At 38.0% G+C, this 24,420-nt stretch overlaps 1 protein-coding gene across 3 annotated transcripts in view; it reads left to right on the top strand.

Annotated features, from left to right (window-relative positions):
* LOC134647966 (junctophilin-1) overlaps positions 1–23,816 on the top strand; it is a 55,801-nt gene extending 31,985 nt beyond the window's left edge. Inside the window, exons 3-9 of one of the 3 annotated variants that reach the window (XM_063502377.1) lie at positions 10,594–10,868; positions 11,331–11,375; positions 14,315–14,488; positions 15,039–15,373; positions 15,695–17,105; positions 21,543–21,746; positions 22,192–23,816. In XM_063502377.1, coding sequence (XP_063358447.1) covers positions 10,594–10,868; positions 11,331–11,375; positions 14,315–14,488; positions 15,039–15,373; positions 15,695–17,105; positions 21,543–21,746; positions 22,192–22,278 — 2,531 coding nt within the window. In that variant the 3' untranslated portion in view covers positions 22,279–23,816. Of the gene's footprint in view, positions 1–10,593; positions 10,869–11,330; positions 11,376–14,314; positions 14,489–15,038; positions 15,374–15,694; positions 17,106–20,505; positions 20,971–21,542; positions 21,747–22,191 lie in introns of those variants that run through there. The other 2 variants (XM_063502378.1, XM_063502379.1) reach the window with 2 other exon arrangements.
* Positions 23,817–24,420: the final 604 nt, after the last annotated feature.

Below are 24,420 nucleotides of genomic sequence, written 5' to 3'. Positions count from 1 at the left end.
ATTTTTTTTTGTAAAATATACCTCTAATCTTATACCTAATATCCTCATATCTAACCCTAATAAAGCAATTTTGAAATTATATACATTTAGGTTTTTTTTTATTTTTCAATTTTACATAGTGTGATCTATGAATCTCTCAATTAAATATTTAAAAAGAAAGCATAAAATTAATATATAACGGTTTTTTTCAGAAAGTCGCTTATATCTCGGAATCTATAAGTCGTAGTAAAAATTGTCTATGTAATAATTAAGAAAGAATTAACCGAAAAAACTCACCTTTAACGTCCCCCCTTTCCCGAGTTCTCCGCCCCCCACTCATCATAACTTTTTCTTACTTAAAGCTTAGATATTACCAAAGGAACATGTAATAGTATTTTATGCAACTGTTGTTTAAGAGAGGTCAAAAAAGGCGAGTGGCGTGAGTAACAATAACAACAAACAACAACCGAAAATTGTTAATAAAGACGCCACTAGTATTTTTTGACTCAGTTAAACAACGTTGCATACAATACTTTTTCTACGACCAAGCACTTACTTTGAAATGCAATGAAATAATAATAAAAATGGATGATGATGATTGTTTCATGTCCTAATGTGATAGGTTGTTCAGTGCGTGGGATTCTTAAGGGGAACGAAAATTTTATTATTTTTGCGCTACGACGCACGGTTTAGGAGATACAGCCCTATAAATATTTTTCTTCCTCTTTTTCTTTTTTTTTCTTTTTTTTTTCTTTTTTTGTGTTTTTTAAATCTTACTTAGGGGTTCCTTAAAGGGGAACGAAAATTTGATTATTTTTGCGCTACGACGCACGGTTTAGGAGATACAGCATTATAAATTTTTTTTTGTGTTTTTTAATCTCTTTTTTGTGTTTTTTTTAAATATTAATTAGGGTTTCTTACAGAGGAATGAACATTTTAATATTTTTGCGCTACGACGCACGGTTTAGAAGATACAACCCTATAAAAAAAAATCTTTATTTTTTTGTTTTTTGTGTTTTCTAAATATTACTTAGGAGTTTCAAAGGGGAACGAAAATTTGATTATTTTTGTGCTACGACGCACGGTTTAGGAGATACAGCCCTATAAAGATGAAAATAATCGTACCATTAACCAAAACATGTATATGGTTTACTCATCTGTCAGAAATGACAATTAAAATTAGATTGGAAACAATGTATTCCATACAATATTTTTTAAGTGGTGATTACACGAAGTATCGTAAAAGTGCCAAAAAGATACTGCGTGTATGCACAAATATTTTTTTTGGGGAATAGACTAAAGACTTGTGTTGATAACTATAAGTTAGGGGTTTAAAGGTGTGTGCACGACCCTTTAAATGACAAATAAAAGTACGGGAGTAGAAAAAGCAAGTTTCAATACTCTTATTTTACCCGAATGACATTATTACTCGTATTGAGTAATTCGGCAGGGCTATTATTACACTTTGTAAAATTGAAAAATTAAAAAAAAAACCTAAATGTAAATAATTTCAAAATTGCTTTATTAGGGTTAGATATGAGGATGTTAGGGATAATTTGAGGTATATTTTACAAAAAAAAAATTATGGTATTGTATCTGGAGAAGCCCAAACTTGGTATGTTTTGAAAACTATTTTTATTATAATTTAAACAAAATGACTGAAATGTAACTATGTGATATATTTTTAGCATTGGCTCAGAAAGCCCTTTCGTTTAATACCATACACGATAGGTTTCTAAACATTTTTTTTTATTTCATACAAAAAAACATGACGTCATAACTCCTCTCGTTTTTTTTATTTGTTGGCGCTTCGGGTCAAATTGTTTCAAATGTCCTAAAGATCAATCGTACCGATTTTCAGACCTTTAACACCATTTGCAGCATTTTACTGATTTTCGCGGTGTACCGCCAGCGCTAGAAGTGGGCAGCAAAGAGTAGTATAATATATAGAACAGTCGGCAGTCAACGTTTGTTCCTAATAAATATAACATTGATGAATCAAGGCGGTTTGTTTAAAGAGGGCCTGCCGCGATACCAATTTCGTATATAGAACAGTCGGCAGTCAACGTTTGTTCCTAATAAATATAACATTGATGAATCAAGGCGGTTTGTTTAAAGAGGGCCTGCCGCGATACCAATTTCGTTATCTGCCACCATTAAATTTCGCTCGTATATGCAAGAGTGATAGAGAGGCAGATAACGAAATTTCCCCCCACCCCCCTTTGGATGGTTCTTGTTTGAGTTATAATGTCACTGTATTGAGGACTCAACCTTTCCATTTTTAAAGTGTTTTTATATCGACATGACACTGGCTACTGTAGTAAATGCCAAAAAAGAAAAAAAAAACGCTGTCATAGTAATCGTCAATCGAAATAAACAACGTAGGAATTTCGATTTTGGAGTGCGGGAAGGGTAGTGACGTTTAAAATCTTTTCGGCCCAAATTTTTATATTTATTCATTCTAGGGGCGGATTTTATGCAAATAGTATTTTATTTATTTATTTGTCCAATTATTATATATTTATTACATTTTGTTGGGTTCAGATTGTTCTCATATGGCCGGCAGAGTGATGGGTTCTTCTAACCCATCACCCGGGCCGGCCATGGCGGCCATTAATCTTGCGTCAAACTCCCCGCAAAGTCCTCCGGCGGCAGACCGTGAAGCATCAATCTCTCCTGATATGGAAGAAGAATACGTAATGGCCAAATCGTCTTCCCTCAAAAGATCCGCGATTAATTTAAAAGAGATCTCGTCTGACATTCCTAAAAAAACAAAAGTAGGTCAATCTTCGAAGATTCAAGCATCAGCATCACCTCCCATTGGTAGGCAGTGCTACACCCAATCGGACGTTGGTCCGTATGTGATTCACGTGCAAATGAAGTCAGATCTATCTCCCGATAATACACATGAAGTTTCACTTCACCCCGTGAAATTTGGGCAATATTTGTGCTCTATTAATGTTAAAGGTTTGCTTGAGGGGGGAATCCGTAAGGTGGGCAGGAATCGGTTAAGCCTTGACTTTGTTAACGGTGTTTCTGCTAACAGGTTCCTAGAAATAGTTAATAAAGAGAACTCTCGTTACCTTGCGTTTATCCCGACTTTCAACGTGGCAAGATTGTTTATCATTCGACATGTGCCCAAAGATCTGACCATCGAAGAATTAGTAGCGGGCATGATAACGCCCGAAGAATTTGGAAATGTAATTAAGGCGAGGCGACTCAATGCTAAAAAAAAGGTAAGTGAAGGCCACGAATGGGTCCCCACGGAAACAGTAGTCGTAACAATCGATGGACAAAAAATTCCCCAGAGAGTGTACCTTTTCCACAACTCTTTTCTTACCGAAAAATACAATTTGCCGGTAATCCAATGCCGGCAATGCTGCAGATATGGTCATATTATGGCTCACTGCAGATCTCAGCCCCGCTGCTCAAAATGCAGCCAGCCACATTTAAGTTCGCAGTGTACTTCATTTAATGATGTAGTTTGCCTTTTCTGCTCTGGTGCCCATTCAGCTGACGATAAAAAATGCCCAGAATACAACCGTCAACATAAAATCAAAGCTGCTATGTCGGAGGAGGCCATATCATTCAGTGAAGCCTCTCATCTCTTCCCCTCATCAAAACGATCCTACGCTGAAATTGCCGACTCTGCTACTCTATCATCCTACAAGAAAACCGTTACTATCACCAGGAAACCCAGAGCTCCTCTTCAACCGGGATATGACAAGGTAGCCCATCAAGCATTAATAAATAGTTACAGAATCCCTGATCCTGTAAATGGTTGCGCTCTCCGCGAAAAGCCGAACGCAGACCTAGAGAATCATTTTGACAGTGCCAACTCTGGCTCTCCTCCGACTATCCGTCAACCCCAAAACGCTTTCCGCGGGAAAGCTCAACTAGATGACAAAATCCTAGATTCTCTTTTAACTACCTTGCTGATGCTCCTTAGTTTAGACAATTTACCGTACCACGCTGCTCCTAAAATAGAATCCCTGTGTGTATTGCTTAACAAAAGACTACAAGATGTGTACGGCAGTGCAATGGAATTCGCGTAGTATTTTAAACAAAAAATCGGAATTATCATTCCTTTGCAACAAATATAATCCAATACTTTTTGCCATAAGCGAATCTTGGCTTAAACCCCAGCAATTCTTTAAATTGCCGGGGTTTTTAGCGCTAAGAGATGACAGGATAGATGGGTGGGATGGTTCCGCCCTTTTAATTCATAACAAAATCCCCTTCCACCACATACAAATTCCCGTTCACTCTAACGACATTTATATTGTTGCAGCCAGCATTAATAATATTTCTTATGTCTCAATTTACATTCCATATCCTTCTATAGCCAATCTGAACGAATTCTACTCTATAATAAAGAATATTCCCAATCCGATTGTTATTATGGGTGATCTGAACTGTCACCATACGTGTTGGGGTTCAGGCACTTCTGATAGAAATGGCAGGTATTTACTTGGTTTATTGGATAAATTGAACCTTTGTTGTCTGAATGACGGCAGACCAACTAGACGTACGGCCCCAAATCAGTTTTCCTCAGCAGTAGATTTAACTCTATGTTCCTCCAATTTAGCCCCTCAATTATCATGGAATATCTCTTTACTATCTCACAATAGTGATCATTTCCCTATATTTATTTCCTTACCCGGAAACCTTAGTCCTTCAGCCTCTCTTCCTCCATTACTAAAATATAGACTAGGTAAAGCAGACTGGGATAAATATTCTTCCACTTTGGATGACAACATTCAGATCCTGTTCTCTGTCACCCACCCAAACTTAAATTCTGCTCACGAGTCATTCGTCTCTGCTATCCACAAATCAGCAGAGGAATCTATCCCTCTCAAAAAACCCTTTGTCCGTCGTAATAATAAACCTTCTCAACCATGGTGGGACTCAGAGTGTTCTGCCGCGGTAAAAGAACGAAATAAGGCTGAATTAGAATACGCTAAAAATATAACTATTGAAAACTACATCAAGTTCAAAAAAATTAGAGCGAAATGTCGTAAAATTCTCTCAACCAAGAAATCTGATGGTTGGAACTCGTTTTGCGAATCTATTTCCCCCTCCACTCCCTCTACGACAGTATGGAGGAATATACGAAGATTTCGCAGAGGCATTGCTCCTGTAACAGCCTCTGGATCGTCTCTCAACTGGACAAATGATTTTTTAAATAAACTAGCTCCTCCTACTGCTCCTAATGAGCTCGATATTCCAGCTACTTACTCTTTTAACAAATCGGACAATTTATTGGATAAGGATTTTAGTTTAGATGAACTCAAAACGGCTCTTGCTGCAGTAACTGACTCATCCCCAGGCTCTGATGGTATTGTTTACTCTTTTTTGAAAAAGGCTGGCCCAGCGTGCCTTAATTTCTATTTGGATTTAATTAATAAAACTTTTGAGTCAGGTGATGTCCCTGAATTGTGGAAGCTTCAAATCATTCTTCCTATCCTGAAACCGGGAAAAGATCCTGAGAACTTCAGCTCTTATCGTCCCATTGCTCTCTCCTCGGTTCTATGCAAGATAGTTGAGCATATGCTTAAAAACAGATTGGAATGGTATGTTGAGAGCTCGGGGCTTCTCTCGGAGACCCAATTTGGTTTTAGAAAAGGAAGAAGTGTTACTGATAGCCATGCTCTATTATCAACAGATGTCAGAATAGCTTTTTCTCAAAAACAAGCCGTTGTTGCTGCTTTCCTTGACATATCCTCTGCCTATGACAATGTTCTTCTCCCGGTACTCTGCAGGAAACTGCGTTCCATGAGAATTCCGGAGAAAGTTGTTCTTTTCATTAATAATCTCTTATCAGGCAGGAAAATTTCATTAAGAGTAATTAACATGCATGATAATTCAAAACTTGTTTGGAGAGGTCTTCCACAGGGCTCGGTTTTAAGTCCATTACTTTACAGTATATATACCTCTGACTTAGATCAGTCCATCAATCAGCATTGCAATATCCTCCAGTATGCGGATGACATTGCAATATATTCGGCTCATAGGAACGTCGTTGATGCGACCCATTACATAAACAATTCTCTCGCCTCTCTGGGTCTTTGGCTAGAGGCCCATGGTTTAGACTTGTCTCCTTCTAAGAGCTCAGCTCTAGTCTTTTTCAGAGGCCGAAATTGCCCTCCTATTAATGTGTTTTTTCGTTCTCAAATCATCCCAGTTCATAGTAATGTAAAATTTCTAGGTGTTATCTTTGATTCCAAATTATCATGGATCGAACATATTAAAAGTTCAATTGGAAAGTGTGAAAAAAATTTAAATATAATCCGGGCCCTATCTGGCTCCTGGTGGGGAGCCCACCCATATTCTCAGAAATTATTATATAACGCCTTAGTCAGGTCTCTTCTCGATTTCGGTTCTATTATAATTGAGCCGTGTCGCAAAAAAGATCTTAAGAAACTAGATAGGATCCAATCTAAAGCCCTCAGAATAGTTACCGGTGCCATGAGATCTTCCCCCATTAGAGCGCTTCAAGTAGAATGCGCTGATCCCCCCTTAAAGATTCGTCGTCAGTATCTAGCTGATAGATATTTATTCCGTGTTGCTCAATTAGAAAACCACCCTATCTTCCCAAAGCTTCAAATATTACAATCCCATGTTGATGTGAATCCGTTATGGCTGAGAAGACCAAAACCAAATCTTGTTACCAGTCTAGTTAGATTAAATAATATTGAGGTTCCCTTAACTAAATTCTCTAAGATCCCCATTTATACAGTTCCTTTCGAGGCCCTCACGTTCCAGCAGAAATCAGTGAACATTGGCGTCAACCGTAGTTCGACTGACGTCAATGACAGATTCCTGTCTTCAGTAAGAACTAAGTGGCAGGAATGGGATTTACTCTTCTCGGATGCTTCAAAATCTAACAATAGTTTAGTTGGATGTGCCTTCATTCATGATAATTTGATGACAACCCACAAATTTCAACTTCCCTCAGTTTGCTCTATCTTCACCGGAGAATGCGTAGCCATTTTGAAAGCAGTTAAATATATAATAGAACTCAAGGTGCCCAAATCGGTAATCTTTTCTGATAGTTTAAGCTCGATCCAGGCCATTACCTGTAATTCTATCAAAAATTGCTCAAAAGCCCCTATAATTTGCCTAATTAAAGAAGCTCTTTTTTCTTGCCACTTGTTAAATTTAGAAGTACAGTTATCATGGATTCCAAGCCACAAAGGAATCCACGGTAACGAAAAAGCAGATGAAGCTGCCAAAGAGGCGGCTACAAATGGTAGTAGGTCCTTTTTTAAATGCTTCAGTAAGGACTTGGACGTAGTTTCATCATCAAAGCTACTTTCTGTTTGGTCAGATCTTTGGGTTTCTAATAACAAATTACAATTCTTTCAAATTCAAAAAAATATTTATCGTAAACCTTGGTTTTATAAACATAGGTTCAAGAAAAAAGTAACAAGTGTTCTGATTCGCCTTAGAATGGGTCATGTGTGCTCTCCGGAGTTTCTATTTAGGATTAATGTAAAAGGTAGCCCGGAATGCCAATGTGGGTATGGTGTAGGTACAATTGAACATATATTTTTCGAATGTCCGTTGAACCGTCTTTCCTTATACGATCTCTTGATAAAATTCAAAGTCTGCCTCCCCTGTAATGTCAAATCTCTTCTGGCTAGTTCTGAACCCAATGTATTAAAACTGTTGGCATATTTTATTGATAAAAATAATATAAGTCTATAAATATTTCTTATGTATGTTCAGCTATATGTGTTTATTGCTAATGTTATATTATTAAAACTATCTTTATGTGTATAATTCTCTAAATTCAAAATTCTGGGCTAAATCATATTAGGTGCACTCCTCAGTTTGTCCTTATATTATAACTAAACTTGACATTGGCAAAGTGCCCTGGCAGCAAAAGCCATTCTAACAAAAAAAAAAAAAAAAAAAAAATAAACAACGTACAAATATCCAAGAAAAATTTGCAAAATAGTATATGATAAATATGTAAAACATCATTAATTATCGAATTAAGATTACATACAACTTTGTGTAAAAAAAATTGAGGCAATTATACAGCCCGATTATACGGGTTACATCTTGAAAAAGATGATTATCTTGGAAAGAAGAGTAAATATACATAGGTGAACATAATGGTGAACAAAGGTATAGTCAAATAGGTAGGGACATAATTCAGGGTTTGCTTGTCTGGTCCACGCATGCTGTACCTATCACGACCACGGCACGGCCGTCTCCTGCTAACTTTTCGCTATAATAGTAAAATCATAGGTCTAATACCTATGATTTTAATATTATAGCGAACAATATTTCATGTTCATGATCTCGAATTTAAGACTTTAGCTTAGATTTATGGCGTGCGGCCTAGCGCGCGTTGCCTCTATGAGGAGCTGTCAAAGCGCTTTATATCTGTATGCTTTTGATGATGCGGATCAGCATTCTTATCCAGCGGGGCAAGCGGGCAGCCTGGAGAAGGGCACCCTACCGCACTTGGTAGGTCACTAAACTCACTACCAGGATTTAGGGCTAATAATTTATTTATAAGTTTTTAATAACTTTAAACGAGCAATTCTTGTAAATTTATTTATTTATTTATATGTATATATATTTCGGGGATCTCGGGAACGGCTCTAAACGGATTTAGATGAAATTTGCTATATGGAGGTTTACGGGGGCGCAAAATCGATCTAGCTAGGTTTTATCTCTGGGAAAACGCATTTTTGGGTTATTATATGTTTCCCGAGCAAAACTCGGTCTCCCAGACATTAAGTTTTTAATTTAAGTGTTTTTATCATGTTTCATATTTAAACTTACAGATGTGAATCACCAGCAGAGTTTTTGGAGAGGTGTGGTTTTCTTATTTCCTGTTACCAACCTGAAACACCATACCTACTTAAATATCAGAAAATAATAAAGTGAAGAAAATTAAATAAAGTTGAATGCTTAAAAACTTTAATGTTTTATTAAAATTAAACGAAAAAAAATGTGTAAACTGAAATAGATCTAATTTTTTTATTTGTAGTTGAATAACATATATGTATTTAATCTCCTTTAATTAAAAATCATCTCTGAGTAGATACATATTAAACAATAGGTACTTTTAGGTCTTGGTAGTAATGTTAGGTCTTATGACCTACTGTATTTGACTATATTACTTACCAAGACCGAAGCCTGACCTGTCAGTCACCAACTATTTTGATGCTCTTTGTAGGTAGCATCAAAATAGTTGGTGACTGACAAAGTTACCAAGTTACTAAGGTAGTAGGTACCTATATAGTAGGTAGCAGTAGCGCAATATTTAGTCAAAATATTTTGACTAATTTAGATTACTTTTATGCCAAAAAAGTAATACAAGCTATTCATGTTCCACTTAGTAATAAAATACGGACTTTTCTGAATATGTGGTTTACGAAATGTGTTAAGAGCCAACAGGAGTGGTCATTTCTCCATACAAACGTACTCGACTGTTTCCTCCGTGGGTTTTGAAGCTAGAGCAATGATTTTTTTAACACAGATTAATATTGTCAATAACGGTGTCGGACCGTTTTGCTTTTTTTGATATTTTTGTTTTTTAAGGCGCTAGAGCCCTTCAAAAATGGCCAAAATGGCCTAATTGACTATGCCGCAATGAGAGGCGTGGTATTCAAAACTGATATCAATTAGCCAAAAAAGCAAAACGGTCCGACACAGATAATTTCATAATCATTTAGATTTCCAAATTTGGTTACGATTGGTTAAGTTTTGGAGGAGGAAACAGTTAAAAGTAAACAGGAAACAGGAGGTTTCGTACTCGACCTCGATATTTGAGATTTTTACGCAGGATTTTTCACCTTGTCCTTATCGCATTAGTTTTAGGTGCCGCTTCCGTTAGCGAGACGGGTATATTTACCTAAAATATTTAAATCTCAGCTCCAACAGGAGGCTCTTAAGGTACAACTTGTGGTTTATTAACGTGGTTTAGAAATAGGCAGCTTGAGTTGAGAGAGGTGATGAGTAAATTGTTTAATTTTTTTACAATTTTGAGCGTTTATAGGAGAATGTGTGGAGTAAGCATTATTTGACGTGTAGGTGTGGGTTCAACAAAAAGATCGCTTGTCAATAAGGCATTCTTGCTGTTAAAATTCAATTATTTATAGCCTTTATCGACCATCAGCAATGTAGTCCCTTTTTGATTGATGGAAATTGTCACGTAAGTTCCACTACTCGCCGCCGCATCGCCTACAGCGCATTCGTTGGTCTATCGCTCACAAGATGTCATTAATTCATGTAAACTTACGTACTGAAAAAAAAAAAGTTTTACTCTTTGCTATAAATTACCCTTTCGCACGTCAAAAACTCCAAGATGGTGCCGAAGGTCATAGAGAACCAAGTCTACCTTTGGAATCATTACTTGTCAAAATTTGACATTAGCAATCCACAGTTAGGTGACAACCAAACCAAACCATTATAAACCTTAAAGTAATAATAAAACAAAGTTGTTTTTTGTTAAATTATTGTTTGTACCAAATGAACTTCAGCACTTGATGAACTTCAAATGAACTTCAGCAGTTGAATTTCAAATGACGCGAAATCTGACAGTTGCACATGTCGAATAGGGGCCCTGATATTTTCCACTGCCTGTTCCAGGAACATACCAAGGACAATGGATGCGCGGCATGCGGCACGGGTACGGCGTCCGAACCTCCGCGCCATTCGGGCTGGCGTCGCACTACCGCGGCGGCGCCCGCGACCACCGGGGCTCCATGTCCTCACTGGCGGAGGCGGGCACGCCGGACCCCACCGAGCGGCGCACGCACCGGATGGACGAGGCGCGCGGCGGCTTCGTGCTCAAGAGCAACTCGGACGAGCCCTCGGGTCGCCGCGGATCCCTCATCGAGAAATCAAAGAAAGGACTACTCTCTGTAAGTTCTGATTCCACCCTACGCAGGTCTTGGCTTATTAAATGCGTGACTCACTAAATGTTGACATTTACGACGAACGAGCAGTGAATTCACACCAACGCCCACTCAGAATTACATCAAACTTTTGTCTTATTTTAGAACGCCAGTTAGGACACGTGTAATTAAACTATACGTTTATATAAATAATTGCTTTCTTTACCTAAATGGCCGGGGACATTTACTTTATTTCCATTATGTTCCTAAAAATAGCTACATAAATACTAAGTATCATACTCGTAGGTACTATGTTTTGTAGCTATGTATCTTTATTGGTGTGTTTTTATTTGAAGTGCGTGATCAATTCTAATTGTAATAACATACCTACTTAGTTAATAATATGATTTCAGTGTGTGCATGTATTAACAATAACTTTATTTTTTGTAACCGCAGATTTACTAAAATTATTTTTATTTTATTTGCAAGCCGGTAGCACAAACCGTTATCTTAGAAGAAATAGATATAGTGAAAGTAAGTACAAATCATTACTTGGAGCAAATCGAAGTAAGATCGAAATTACATGATCAATCAAATACTCGAAAAAAAACGTAGGTATAAGCCAATTGCCATAGGTGATGACTATCTTATCACGATATGCTCTGCTTTCATTGAAAATTTTTATATATATTTCGCTAAAAATGTCGGATACAAGCATATAATGTAGTTTCGCAAGAAGGCAATTTGCTTACCTATTCAATTTTATAGTTTTCAATATAACCAGGCATCGTCAAGAACATTCCTAGGCATCTTCAAGAGGTACTTACTCAATTAAGTTTAGCCATTATTGAAAAACATCAATAAAGTATAATAACTTTTAAATTGCGAAACTGCATGACCACCTGAATCTGGCATTCTGCAAGTTAAACGGCCACACATTATGCGCCTAGGATAGATAAGATGAATTTAATTTTTATATTAAGGATTAGGCTATTCTATGCATTTTTTTTATAAGTAGCTAAATTACCTAGTTCAATAGTGTGTATTCCCTAATCACTTTACTAGGTACTTATGAAATGTCCTTTAAAGTGGTATATAGGAGATTGTTAACCAAGGGATGAAATGCACTCATTTCTGCCGAGGTAGTTTGGCGCTCGAACGCACAGTGAGCGCCAATAGTTCGAGGCTGAAATGATGCCTTTCACCCGAGTTAAACACTCTACTTTTCATTTCGAATACGAAGAAAGTAAAATGCATGTGTTTTTTTTAAAACATGAGAAAGTAAAAAAATATATAGTACAATAATTCTTGAGGGTACCTTCAAATAACCATTTTGGCAAAAGTATCGTTATTTATGGAATGCGGAGTTAAATATCAGAATGAAAATTGTATAACAAATCCATTGAAACCTAAATTCCAATTGCTTATCGTAAAAAAAAATATAGTCGTACTTGGAACGTAAAATGCTCTAGTGCAGAAACGTATCATTTTCTGCACACCTTTTAGAACAACAATGGCCCACTTTCAGAGCATGAGAAATGAAAATTATATTTGTTGAAGTACTTTTCAATCAAAAGTTATTAATCACCCACTGCAAGAACTTGACTCATTCCATATTCCATAGTTAAAATATGTAGGTAAGTTTAAAATATTAAGATAGTTAAGTTATCTAAAAACCTTTACAAAAAAAAACCGACCTACATATAAGGACCGATAGGATAGGATGTATTAGGTCGGTAAACCGCGGCTTGCAAGCGAAATTTAATTATTTACATACGATTGCACCTCTTCAAAATCGCTCAAATATTAAGTAAGACCGCTGAAAGCAACATTGGTGACTCTTTGAGACATCAAAGTGCTGATTTCTACTACCTATGACTGACTCTTATTCTCAAAATTTCTTATAAATAATAACACTAAGTAACATCACTTTGAAAACGGGTGCTTTTCAACGATTTACAAAGGTTTATAGCAGTACAAATAAACCCTAAGTAATTCTTAAGATTAAATAGTTTAATTTTACAAAAACTGTAGTAACTTTGTTGATACAAATCTGGGCCTACAGCTTGCTCGACTGCGTGTTACAATAGCGTTGATCTCATTCAGAGAGTTGACTGAGATTCTCTTACTACTAAAAATACAGAATTCCATTGAAATCATGTTTACTCTTATGCATTCCGTGCTGATTCAGTCCATCCGCTGTGTCTCATTCATCCCGTTTACGTTAGGTATACAAATAAATTCAGAAGTACCTTTCGTTTACGCATCCTTTGACTTTATATGTATACTCGAGTGACTACGTTAACCAACCTTGCTAAAGGAATTGTTGTTGAAACTTACCTACACGTGCTTTAATGATTCAACAGATTAATAATCTTTTCACCACACCAGTTGGTAAAGCCTCTCTTGATTGTTCAAAAACTGTTGAGAAAGTTGCATTTTATCCACATGTGAAGCAAAGTACTCAAATGCAAATTTTGAGTAGTTTCCTTATGTGGGCTGATAGAATTGACTAAATGATTATTTTGAATGATAAATATTTAATAATATTAATTACGAATGGATTTTGTGTTTGATATTTTAGTATTTTACAGTTAGTATTTTCCTTGCGTTGGTATGGTGAACAATTTAGTATTTCACTCGGGGCCTAAATTTGTTTAACCCACGAGGGTTTTAACCCCTTGAAACCCTCGCAACGCTCAAGATTCCACTTTTCGAACGGTTCAATTTTGAAATCTATCGCTTGCTCGGGTATCAATATTATTAGCACGAGAGGTTAAACAACAACTTTGCCCCCTTGTAAAACAAATAATTATTTAGCACACATTGCTATTGGTACTGCATTCGTAAGTCATGGTCGTAAGTGTGTATTCATTTGTGGTATTTAAATTATAGGAATTTGTATATTATAGAATCCATTATTCTAATAGTAGAATATAATAAAATATACTTTTTAACTTCAGTTTATAAACATAAGGAAATTATTTAACAGTTATATATAAAGCGGGCTTTTTAGCGTTCCGTAGTTAACTATAGTACCTAAATTAATGACATTATTTTCCTCAGTAAGTATAGAGTTACTATAATATATTTTATTATTTAAAAAACACATTTGCATTTGCACATTTTCATTTTGTGTAAAAATGTCCTATAATATTTATTTATTTTATTTATTTATTTATTACAAACAAACCTCAACTACTTCAGTTCTTTTTTCATTATCACGACTCGAATGGGTATTGCTATTTGATTTATAAATCTGCCATATCTTATAATTAGATGCTATTTACATAAGTTTGTACTGTTTGTATACAATTGTAGGTATATAAGAGTTATCTACGAATGTATATTAGGTCTAGTAATATTTGGTCATTTAATTAGGTAAAATAGCACTTTGTCCGAGATATGGTAATTACCATACCTATGGTACGGTAATTCCCGTACCAATACAAAATTGTATGTATCTGTTACAGAAGTTGCGTAAGCAGCGAAGCGCGGGTGAGCTGGATAAGAGGGGCACCAGCTCAGTGCGGTCGGGCGGCTCCGGAGGCTCCGCCTCCTCCTGGGTGTCGTCCGTCGAGAGCACCCACTCCGCCATGACCCACGGCTCGCTGCACACTGACTCTAATGCTAGTTTCCTCGTTGAGGTACTTCGGTTTATTTGCTTATTGTACCACGCTTGCATAGCTTAAATAATACACGCAATACTACCATTCACGCATGATGGGAGCTTAATTTAATAGGTATTCACTTGATTTCAATATGTGTGGTTCTTTTTACATACTTACGATTATATGTGTGATGATTTCATGAAATCAGAACTCAATCAAGATAAACTATACAGTTTATCCCAATAAAGTATTTAGCAGCATTCGAACATTAATAACTTGATTTGATACAGAGTAGGTACACGGCGGAGATAAACATTTCTAATTACTCTAAAGTCTAATTAGTACCTCCTTTTGACTTCATTTTCACGTATTTCCCCCTTGCATCTTCCTCGTGCTTTAAGTATATTGATGTGAATGACACGCGCCACGAGAAAAAGATACCTTATCACCAGCAGAATTTTAAAGTTAAATAGCGGCACCGGCTTGCTTACGATACCATTATTCGCCTTGGTTTTGACTTTTGATGCCTAATCGGCTCAGTAAGAATGAGGTCATAAAGTAAAGCCAGTTTTATTTATCATTTCAGGATGAACATTTGGAAGCTGGTGTCACAGAAACTTACATGGGCGAATGGAAGAACGACAAACGCAATGCATTCGGAGTGAGCGAGCGCAGCGACGGCCTCCGTTACGAGGGCGAGTGGTTAAGCAACAAGAAGAACGGATATGGAGTCACAACGTTCCGCGACGGCACCCAAGAGCAGGGCAAATACAAGAACAACGTGCTAATAACCAGTCAGAAGCGGCGCCACATGTTCCTCATGCGCTCGGCGAAGTTCCGGGAGCGCGTGGAGTCGGCGGTCACGGCGGCGCAGCGCGCTTCGAAAATTGCACTGCAGAAAGCTGACATTGCGATATCCAGGTGTGTAATCCCTTTAGTACAGTTTTTAACCGACCGCCTGATCTTCCCAACCCACCATGCATAACAGCTGTATAAGTTATTGGAAAACTTATTCAATTATTCACCATATTCTCCCGCAGTAAATTCAAAATATAATCTAGTTTTCCTATTGCTGTAACGGCTGTTATACGTGGTGGTGCTTGTGCTTTGAGTAATATTGCGCAGTATTTCCCCTTGAGTTATTTTTGAAACGGATGCTAGATCACATTCATATAGTAATCAGGTAGGTACATAAATAGTCGGGTTTTGTTTATTTTTGTACAACATTTACTTATGTTACAGAACCGCCACTGCCCGAGGAAAAGCTGAACAAGCCGATGAAGCGGCAGACCAAGCAAAAGAAGACTGTGATTTAGCACAAATGACTGCAAAGCAGTTCGCTCCAGATTTTAAGCATCCTGGCTTGGACAGAATAGGATTAAGAGATAAATATAGACAAAAACATTACGACTCGCAGGTCACGACGCCTGTTTCACAAGAATCTGAAAAGATCTTGGAAGGAAAGAGCATTCCAAATCATATCCCTCCGATGCATTCACAGATTCCTCAAGCAAACAAAGCTCCATATGGAGTGCCCCCGAGACGACCATCTGCCCAGTTCCCAAATAAACCAGTACAGTCAATAGATCCAAGGCTCACAAATAATTCCAATTATAGTACGGATGATAGGACAAATTATTATTCTGATCAGGATCATTGGCCAAACACGCAATCACAAGGACCACAGTATGGACAAAGTGACCAAATGAGTGGCTACGGCCCGAGTGCACAATCAGGCCCACCTTACCGAGTATTAAACAGACAAGACGCCGTTCATCAACAACCGGGTATGGATCAAAGTAGTCAGCAATTTAGCAACCAACCGCGTAGATTTTCATCGGCGATGAGACCGGCTCTAAATCTTAATCAGAGACCCGGAGCACAGGACTGGAACTCCACACAGGGACAAGGGATTAGACGGCAAAGTATTTTAGGCCAGCCTACTCAAAATGTCCAAGAAGCCCCGTACGGTGACGGAGTTGCCGGCAGTTACGGACGTACCGAGCTCAGAACCGGCACGGTACATTCAGAAGGGCCACACGATCGTCTAGGGGGAGACCATATGCAATATCATCAATCCACGGAACCTCAAGGATATCAGCAACCTCTCGACCATAGACAACAAAGAGATGGTTCAATGTACCGCCAAGCCGGCTCCGACCAACCGATGTACAGACAAGCGACGGCCCCAATGGACGACGTGGCAAACGGGCCTCGGGACCCGCGGCAAGCGGGCCGAACATCAATCGACTACTTCGACCATTATAAAAGACCGCCGAGTAGAGATTCAAGCGTGGATCGCTACGGGCGTCGATCGCGGCAGCCTTCAGTAGAAGCGACCGCGCCCGCCAGAGACTCGCGAGGCGGGTCGGTGGCGCCGCAGCAGCCCGCGCCGGCGTCGCGGCCCGCGTCGAGGGCGGCGACGCCGGCGGCCGGCAACGGCCACTTGGCTTCGGGCCGGGGCTCGATATCGCGGGAAACGCCATTCGAAGAGTCACTTATGAGGAAACGAACATTGGGGCAAGATATATCACCATCGCCGTATCAACCGAAGAGGACGGAGAGTTTGTGCATGGCGCCGGCTCCTGCGCCGCCCCCGCCCGTGCTGATGAGAGGAGGCGGCGGCGGCGGCGGCGGTGGCGGCGGACGAAAGGTATTATACGTAATTAAATTTCGAATCCGGATATGAACCATTACAAAATAGGTGTAAAGTCACATCAAGGTCATGGTGAAAAGTTTAACTAATCACTCAGGATAATAAAACAAAGGAGCCTATCTAACGGTTCACTTTCATATGTAGATAAATTCTCAACATTCAACTTAGGGTTTGCAATCCGGATCCGGAATGTATGAAATTATCCGGATCTGGATCCGGATCCGCGGATCTTCCCATACATTTCGGATTCGGTCGTGCAAACCCTAATTCAACTCAAACTATGTCGCAAAGAGTCAAATTTAGGGTCCATCATGATCAACATGCATTTGGTTTGTCTTGATGTAATCCAACACTAATTCCAATTGAATCAATTGATTATCATGCGTCACCTTCGTATTCGTACACAAACCAATACGATTCCAATTTATACATTTGACATAGCACACAGTGGCATGCCTAATATAGTCCAGGTTGATTCACGAAAGCTGGCACATCTGTATCGGTATACAGTCAAAACCACCATTTGTGTCCTTAAATTTTTTTTCAACAAAAACATCACTTTTGACACTCTCAGATCAATATCGTATCGCTGTGACATCTTATAATATAAGCCAATATAAGGCTATAAGCATTGTTCGAATCGGGCCGTATATATACGTCCATTGCAAGAAAATTTTGCTACGAGCTACGGCGTAGCACACTAGTGTTCCTGGGATTTTTTTGTATGTAATAATAAAATAATAAATGTCAACTATTTACACGTGAACAAGTTTACACGTGCTTATCAATTAATGTCATAATTTTGATTGTTAAGTGCCAAATTAAGGCCTATATTTAAATTACTTACATATATAATTTAGAGAATACATTACATAGGTATACCTTGTACCTATCATAAAAGTTCGCTGTCATTTGAATTTGATTTTGTGAGGTCTATATTCAAGCCTTTTCTGCATCTTTTCTGTTACATGGCTTTAAAAGCTCTACATTTTACGCATATTTTTCACATTACAGGCTGCTCGGTTATGGGATTCTCTACCCGCCACCGTAAGACGCCTTAAATCCTTGCCCGTTCCTAAAAATAAATAAAAGATTATCTCTCCCAAGGTTTTATTTTTTGTGTGTATTGAATTGTTGACTGATTTAGTTGTTATATACCTATTATTGTATTTATTTTCATATGAACGTTTACATTTACATGTGTATTTACATATGTATTTATTGTGTAAGTTTTTCCCATTGTATATTTTTCCTTTTTTTCTGTACATTACTTCATCTAAGTACTATTTTGAATATCATTTGCACACTCACATAATTCAGAAATACTTTATGCCGAATTTTAGAACATCGAACTTTATAATTCCGATTTTTAAATGCTCGATCCATCAAAATTCCGAACGATGTAAATCACGAAGGTATATATTTCCGAATAGCAAAAAAAGGATTTTTTTTTTAAATTTTCGAACCACATAATTCCGAATATAAAATTTCCGATAGTGATAACACTGATAACACCGAATTTAACTTTTACGATTTTTGAAGTCACGAATCTGCTCATTGATCTGCTCCGGCGCTACGGGCAAAGCAGCCCCTTCACCCTTGCGTATCATAGCACAGGCACAAATGCTCAATTTACTTACCTATAGATAGGGTTTGCGCGACGGATCCGAAATGTATGGGAAGATCCGCGGATCCGCATCCAGATCCGGATAATTTCATACATTTCGGATCCGGATTGCAAACTCTACCTATAGAACAATGTACAATTGGAAAACTTTCTAAGGTGGGTCTTACCAAGCTAAAACATTGTATGTCAGCCGCCCTTACTCGCTTGTGCATGCTCTTGAAGTTTCGTATGCGGCACACCTGATTGCCATGTCACACGTCGCGCAAGATAGCATGGTCAGCATGGTAGGTATATTTCTCTCGTACATATCGTACATCCTTAGAATACAATGGTACCTACTTAAATTTATTATGTACAGCTACTGGTACCTAGCCTCTTCCGTAACTCTGCTACGAAAACATTACAATACTGATGCAGATGTAAATTTTCGTGAAAGTATTATAATGGCGGTATTGGAATCGTGTTGGTTTACGTGCACCTGTGACACAGTATTCGTATTTTAAATCTGTTTAGATTTTGGAATTGATCTGATACGATTGATTGCGGTTATCGATGCCTGCGAATCGCACTTGGTGCCAGCAATGAGATTGGAACGCAATTATTGTTACTGAATCAGCGGGCGCAGCATGGTTACATTTCTATCGCTTGTCACTATGCCCGTCACTTTCACACTTACATACTTGTTAGAACGTGACAGGCAAGGTGACAAGCGATAAAAATGCGACTGTGCTACCGCCGCAGGTCGAAAACTCATCAGATTTTTTACCCATTAGCGCCTTACTGCGCCTCGTACTTTTTATATGAAAAATATTATGACTATATACACTTCATATGATCACAAATAACCTCAAGAACATTTTTAAAAGTCTAGGGAGAAGTAAGTGCAAATTTATAACATTTTTAACGTACCTACCTATGTACGTGGCGCGATCTAAAATATACCTAATGTTTTTTCAAAAATAGCCATCCCGTCAGATTATAGAATCATAACTCACTGCTTCGTTTATCTAGCAACAGTCAAAACAAACAGCGTGGATCTACTTATTTACCGTTCGTTAATATGTAGGTACCTACCTACATACCGTCATGTTTATTCTGGAATCAAGATTCTGCCAAATTCGAATTGTTATTCGTACTTGTAGCATTGCATCCTACACTTGCAAGCAACTATGAATCAGAGAACAGTTTCCTTAGTAGGTAAGGTACTTATGCTGTAGAAAATTTCTAATGTAAACTTACTTTTAATTTTTTTTAATAAATTATTTGCATTGATAAACTGATTGATAAGTGGCCTACAAAGCAGAAGGTCCCGGGTTCGAATCCTGGTAAGGGCATTTTATTTTTGTGTTCATCACGAATAATTTTTCCTGAATTATGGATGTTATCTTTGTACCTAAGTATGCATTTATCTTTATAAGTAAGATGTATCGCCTAGTACCCGTACGTACTACAAGCTTTGCTTAGTTTGGGACTAGGCCGATCTGTGTAAGATTGTCCACAAAATATTTATTTATATTTATAAGTAGATACAATTTCCACGCTCACACCAAAATATTTACTAGGTACTTACTAATGGAAGATCAAGTTATCTAAGCATTTATACTCATGCCAGGAGTGAGAACGAATCTACGAATTATTTAGGATTTATAGTTTCAGCATGCAAACATTAGTAACCAGCAGTAAAGCAAAATCTGCCATTTCTTATATATTCAACGATTAGTCAAGATTGTCTTGTACATACGATACTGCTTTTAGACTTGTATGGTTTAATAAGAGTGTGCGGTATTTGGGCCGCAAAGAGAGACGCGTGCGCGCCGCTCGGTGGCCGGTTATGTATGCGGCATGTAGGCGGAGCGCGCGAGTCGGCGCCACGACCCGCGACTCAGCTCAGCCCGGTCTATTTCTATATCGAGAGACAGTCGCTCACTGCCGCTTTCCGCGCATCACCTCTTGCTAATTATACACAAATAAAATGTACTTTAATACCCGTAAGAGTAACAATTAAACCGCTCTCTCAAAGTTAAAATGTACCCGGACTGACTTCTCGTTGGAATGGTGAAATGTGACGGAATCTTGGTGAATTATCAGTTCGTGAATAAATGAAATAATAATTTCAAGTACCTATAGAAAATGTGGTATCAAGGAGAAGAGGATGAGGACGAGGACCTCATGTGCTCGCCAGCGATCCTGGCGCGGCGCGCTTCGGAGAGCTGGATTAACGTGCCTCCTGTGGAGGTAATACCTAAAACGTAGTGGTTATATTCTCTTTGGTAATACCGAGTAGAAATAGGTACTTAATATGAGCCGCGGTTAATTCGCTATCGTAGCGTAAACGCGGTATAATACTTAGAATAACAGTTTATTTTACCACTTTCATAAGACAAATTTTCAGAAATGTAATATTACGGTCGATTCCTGCGGCGGTAGCACGGTCGCATTTTTATCGCTTCTCATGCACCATGCCTGCCACGTTCCAACAAGTATGTAAGTGCGAAAGTGACGGACATAATGAAAGGCGATAAAAATGGAACCATGCTGCGCCCGCTGATTTATACTCGTAAATTTAAATAATTTTTCTTCCAAAGTGTGTCCAATCGTACTACGGGTTAATTACCACTGGTATTGAAAGGTATGGGTAGTCGCTTTAGCAAAAATACCTATAATGCTATAATATACAGCACCTACAAAATTATGTCAATACGCAGCGGATAATGCGCAGCGGGATAATGTATTAGGTAGCGGAGCAGAGGCCGTTGACAAGTGAGATAGATGAGAACCAATGAAGAGTTTGCATCCATGTGTTTCAGATGTTAAGCACGCCTCAGACGCTCCAACGCAAGAAGTCCCTCCCAGACGTGGCGGGCATGCCGCAAGCACCCAACAGCGGCATGTCCCGCGAGGAGGTCTCCATGCTCGGCTCCGCGCGGCGCGAGGAGGTGCGCCGCATGTACGAGGAGTCGGAGAAGCTGAGAGCCAACCCTCTGCTGTACTTAGTCAGTCCGCAAGTCAAGGTCAGTTATGTTCTACGAATTGTGTTTTAGGACGCAATGACATTCGCAAAATAATGTCATTTAAAAAGTCTTACTAAAGTCTATTTTTTTATTCGGTAGACTGAAATGACAGTTAATAGTATGAAATGACATTTCATGTTCATACTATTAACTGTCATTTCAGTCTACGGAATTAAAAAATAGACTTTAATTGCACCTCATTACAAAACAAACAAGCTATGCTTGTGAAAACTCACACTTTAGTGACAAATATATTGGGGCACACCTGAGGGTCTAGGGATAGTTGGTCGAAATTTACGAACTTCGATTTTCGCAGCTATAGCAACATAGAGCTAGTAACTTTTTAAAGAAAAAAATTATGTAGCATTATGCGCCATGATTGGATTGAGCGGGTAGGACTAAGTATGACTATCTATCTTTACTAAAACATGGGTATTATTTGCAGGACTGGTTCTCTCGGCAGCAGCTGGTGATCCTGGTGTTGTTCATCAACATCTCGCTGGGCATCATGTTCTTCAAGCTGCTCACGTAGCGGCGGTGGCGGCGCGTCGCGCCCTCTCCTCAGCGCATATGCGACCATTGTATGAATGTGTAACACATTTTCAAAGTTACCGAAAAATAGCCAAACATTTAATGTTCAAAAGTGTATACATTTTATTACCTACCCGAGCCTTAATTTGATACGAGATTTTGAAACATCTGAAATGAACACGTATTTACTTGTAGTCAATAAGGACTTCGGTTTGCTAGTGTATTTTCTTTGACGTTGTGTAAGTGAAGTACGCGAGCGGGCGGGCGGGCCGGCCGGAGCCCCGCAGCCCCGTCCTCCGGCCCGCGGCGTGATGTCCACAGTCGGGGAACTTGGACTTGGTATACTTTAAGGAGCACGAGATTATCTACGTACGAGTACTTAATCTTTTCAGCCTGCATATTGTAGGTTTTAGTAATCTTCTATAGTGACTGTATGCTTAAAAGTATTGTAAAGAGAACAATTTTAATTATATCTACATCTACATTAAAGACAAGTGACAGTTATAAAAGAAATAGACATACTCCACGCATATGTGCTTTACAAATCTGAATTTACTGAACTGGATCGCTAGGTAACAATACGTTTTAATTATAGATCAAATCAATACATTTATCGGACTAATTGATAATGGAAATCCAAATTTTAAAGTCGACTATACAATTGATGACTAGTGAAATTATAAAACGTGGTGCTTTCATAAAACTATGTGCCCTATATTGATAATGATACTAAATTCAATTTTATTATACCTCGAAAGGTAATCTGAAAATATCTCTTTGTCTTGGTAACCAGAAAGCAGTCCAAAGGGTTGTTAGTTCACGGACAATTAATGTAACCTGAGTGATTGTTAAAGCACAAATTATACTAAGTACCTACTTACCAACATGGAAAATGTAAATAATAAATTATTAAACTTTTTAGATTAAAACAGATTTAAATACATTATTTTGCTTGTTATGACTTATGATACTCTGGAAATAATGTTACCTTTATGAGCTTTTTTGTTGTAAAACTATCCTTTTAGAGATTTTAACTTTTACTAGTTGAATTATATATAAAGAGTAAGCCTTTACTCTCTATGTATATGACGTCAATTCTCGTAATCGAAAATTTGTATAGATAGGTACGTATATTGTATAAAATATTGTTCCCTCGTTTCTGTGACAAGGGGCAAGTGCGCGCATGAGCACGCATGGGTGCGTGCGCGAGAGACTGTTGAGGGTTGTCGGATGCCGAAGTAACTTTTATCACGTACACAAAACATGCGCCCTTTTCACACATAATTGATCAGAATAGGGCACATACTTTGTGGCCGTGGTAAACGTTAGCTTAAGGCGGTCTGGTTACGTTGCGTTTTTTTACAATACAACGAATATGTATGGAGAACATTCGTTGTAATTCGTTTCAAGAATAAACAACTTCGTAAGACAAATTTCACGTTTTCATTATTGTGTAAAAATATAAGTTATATCTGTAAGAATTTAAAATACTTGTATCAATTTTATCTACGTTTCACAAATAAAATATTTTAACAAAAATGCATTGATTATTTACTACCTACATGATATCCCGACATTATTATTATTACAATGATTGCTCTTTATATATCAATATTGAAATTGATTCATCGACCATGACGACACTTGTACTATATGGATATGCGCTCACGGTTCTACGATAAAATTTTGATACGACTTGAAAAATGTTTCTACGGCCTACGGCGCAGCACACGTAGTAGTTAGCGCTGGCTGTACACCGCGAAATTCAGTAAAATACTGCAAATGATGATAAAGGTATGGAAATCGGTACGATTGATCTTTAGGACTTTTGGAACAATTTGACCCGAAGCACCAACAAATTAAAAAAAAGAGGAGTTATGACATGACATCATCTTTTTTTGTATAGAATTAAAAAAAAATAGAAACCTAACGTATGTGGTATTAAACGAAAGGGCTTTCTGAGCCGATTCTAAAAATATATCATATCATTTAAGTCATTTTTTTTTAAATTATAATAAAAGTAATTTTCAAAACATACCAAGTTTGGGCTTCTCCAAATACAATACCGTTAAATAGGTATTTTTTTGAAAAACATGCCTCTAAATATACCTAATATCCTCATATTATAATAAAGCAATTAATA

Source organism: Cydia amplana, chromosome 5 (genome assembly GCF_948474715.1).
Source record: "Cydia amplana chromosome 5, ilCydAmpl1.1, whole genome shotgun sequence".
Lineage (NCBI taxonomy): Eukaryota > Metazoa > Arthropoda > Insecta > Lepidoptera > Tortricidae > Cydia > Cydia amplana.
This window is presented reverse-complemented; position numbering and strand designations above follow the sequence as displayed.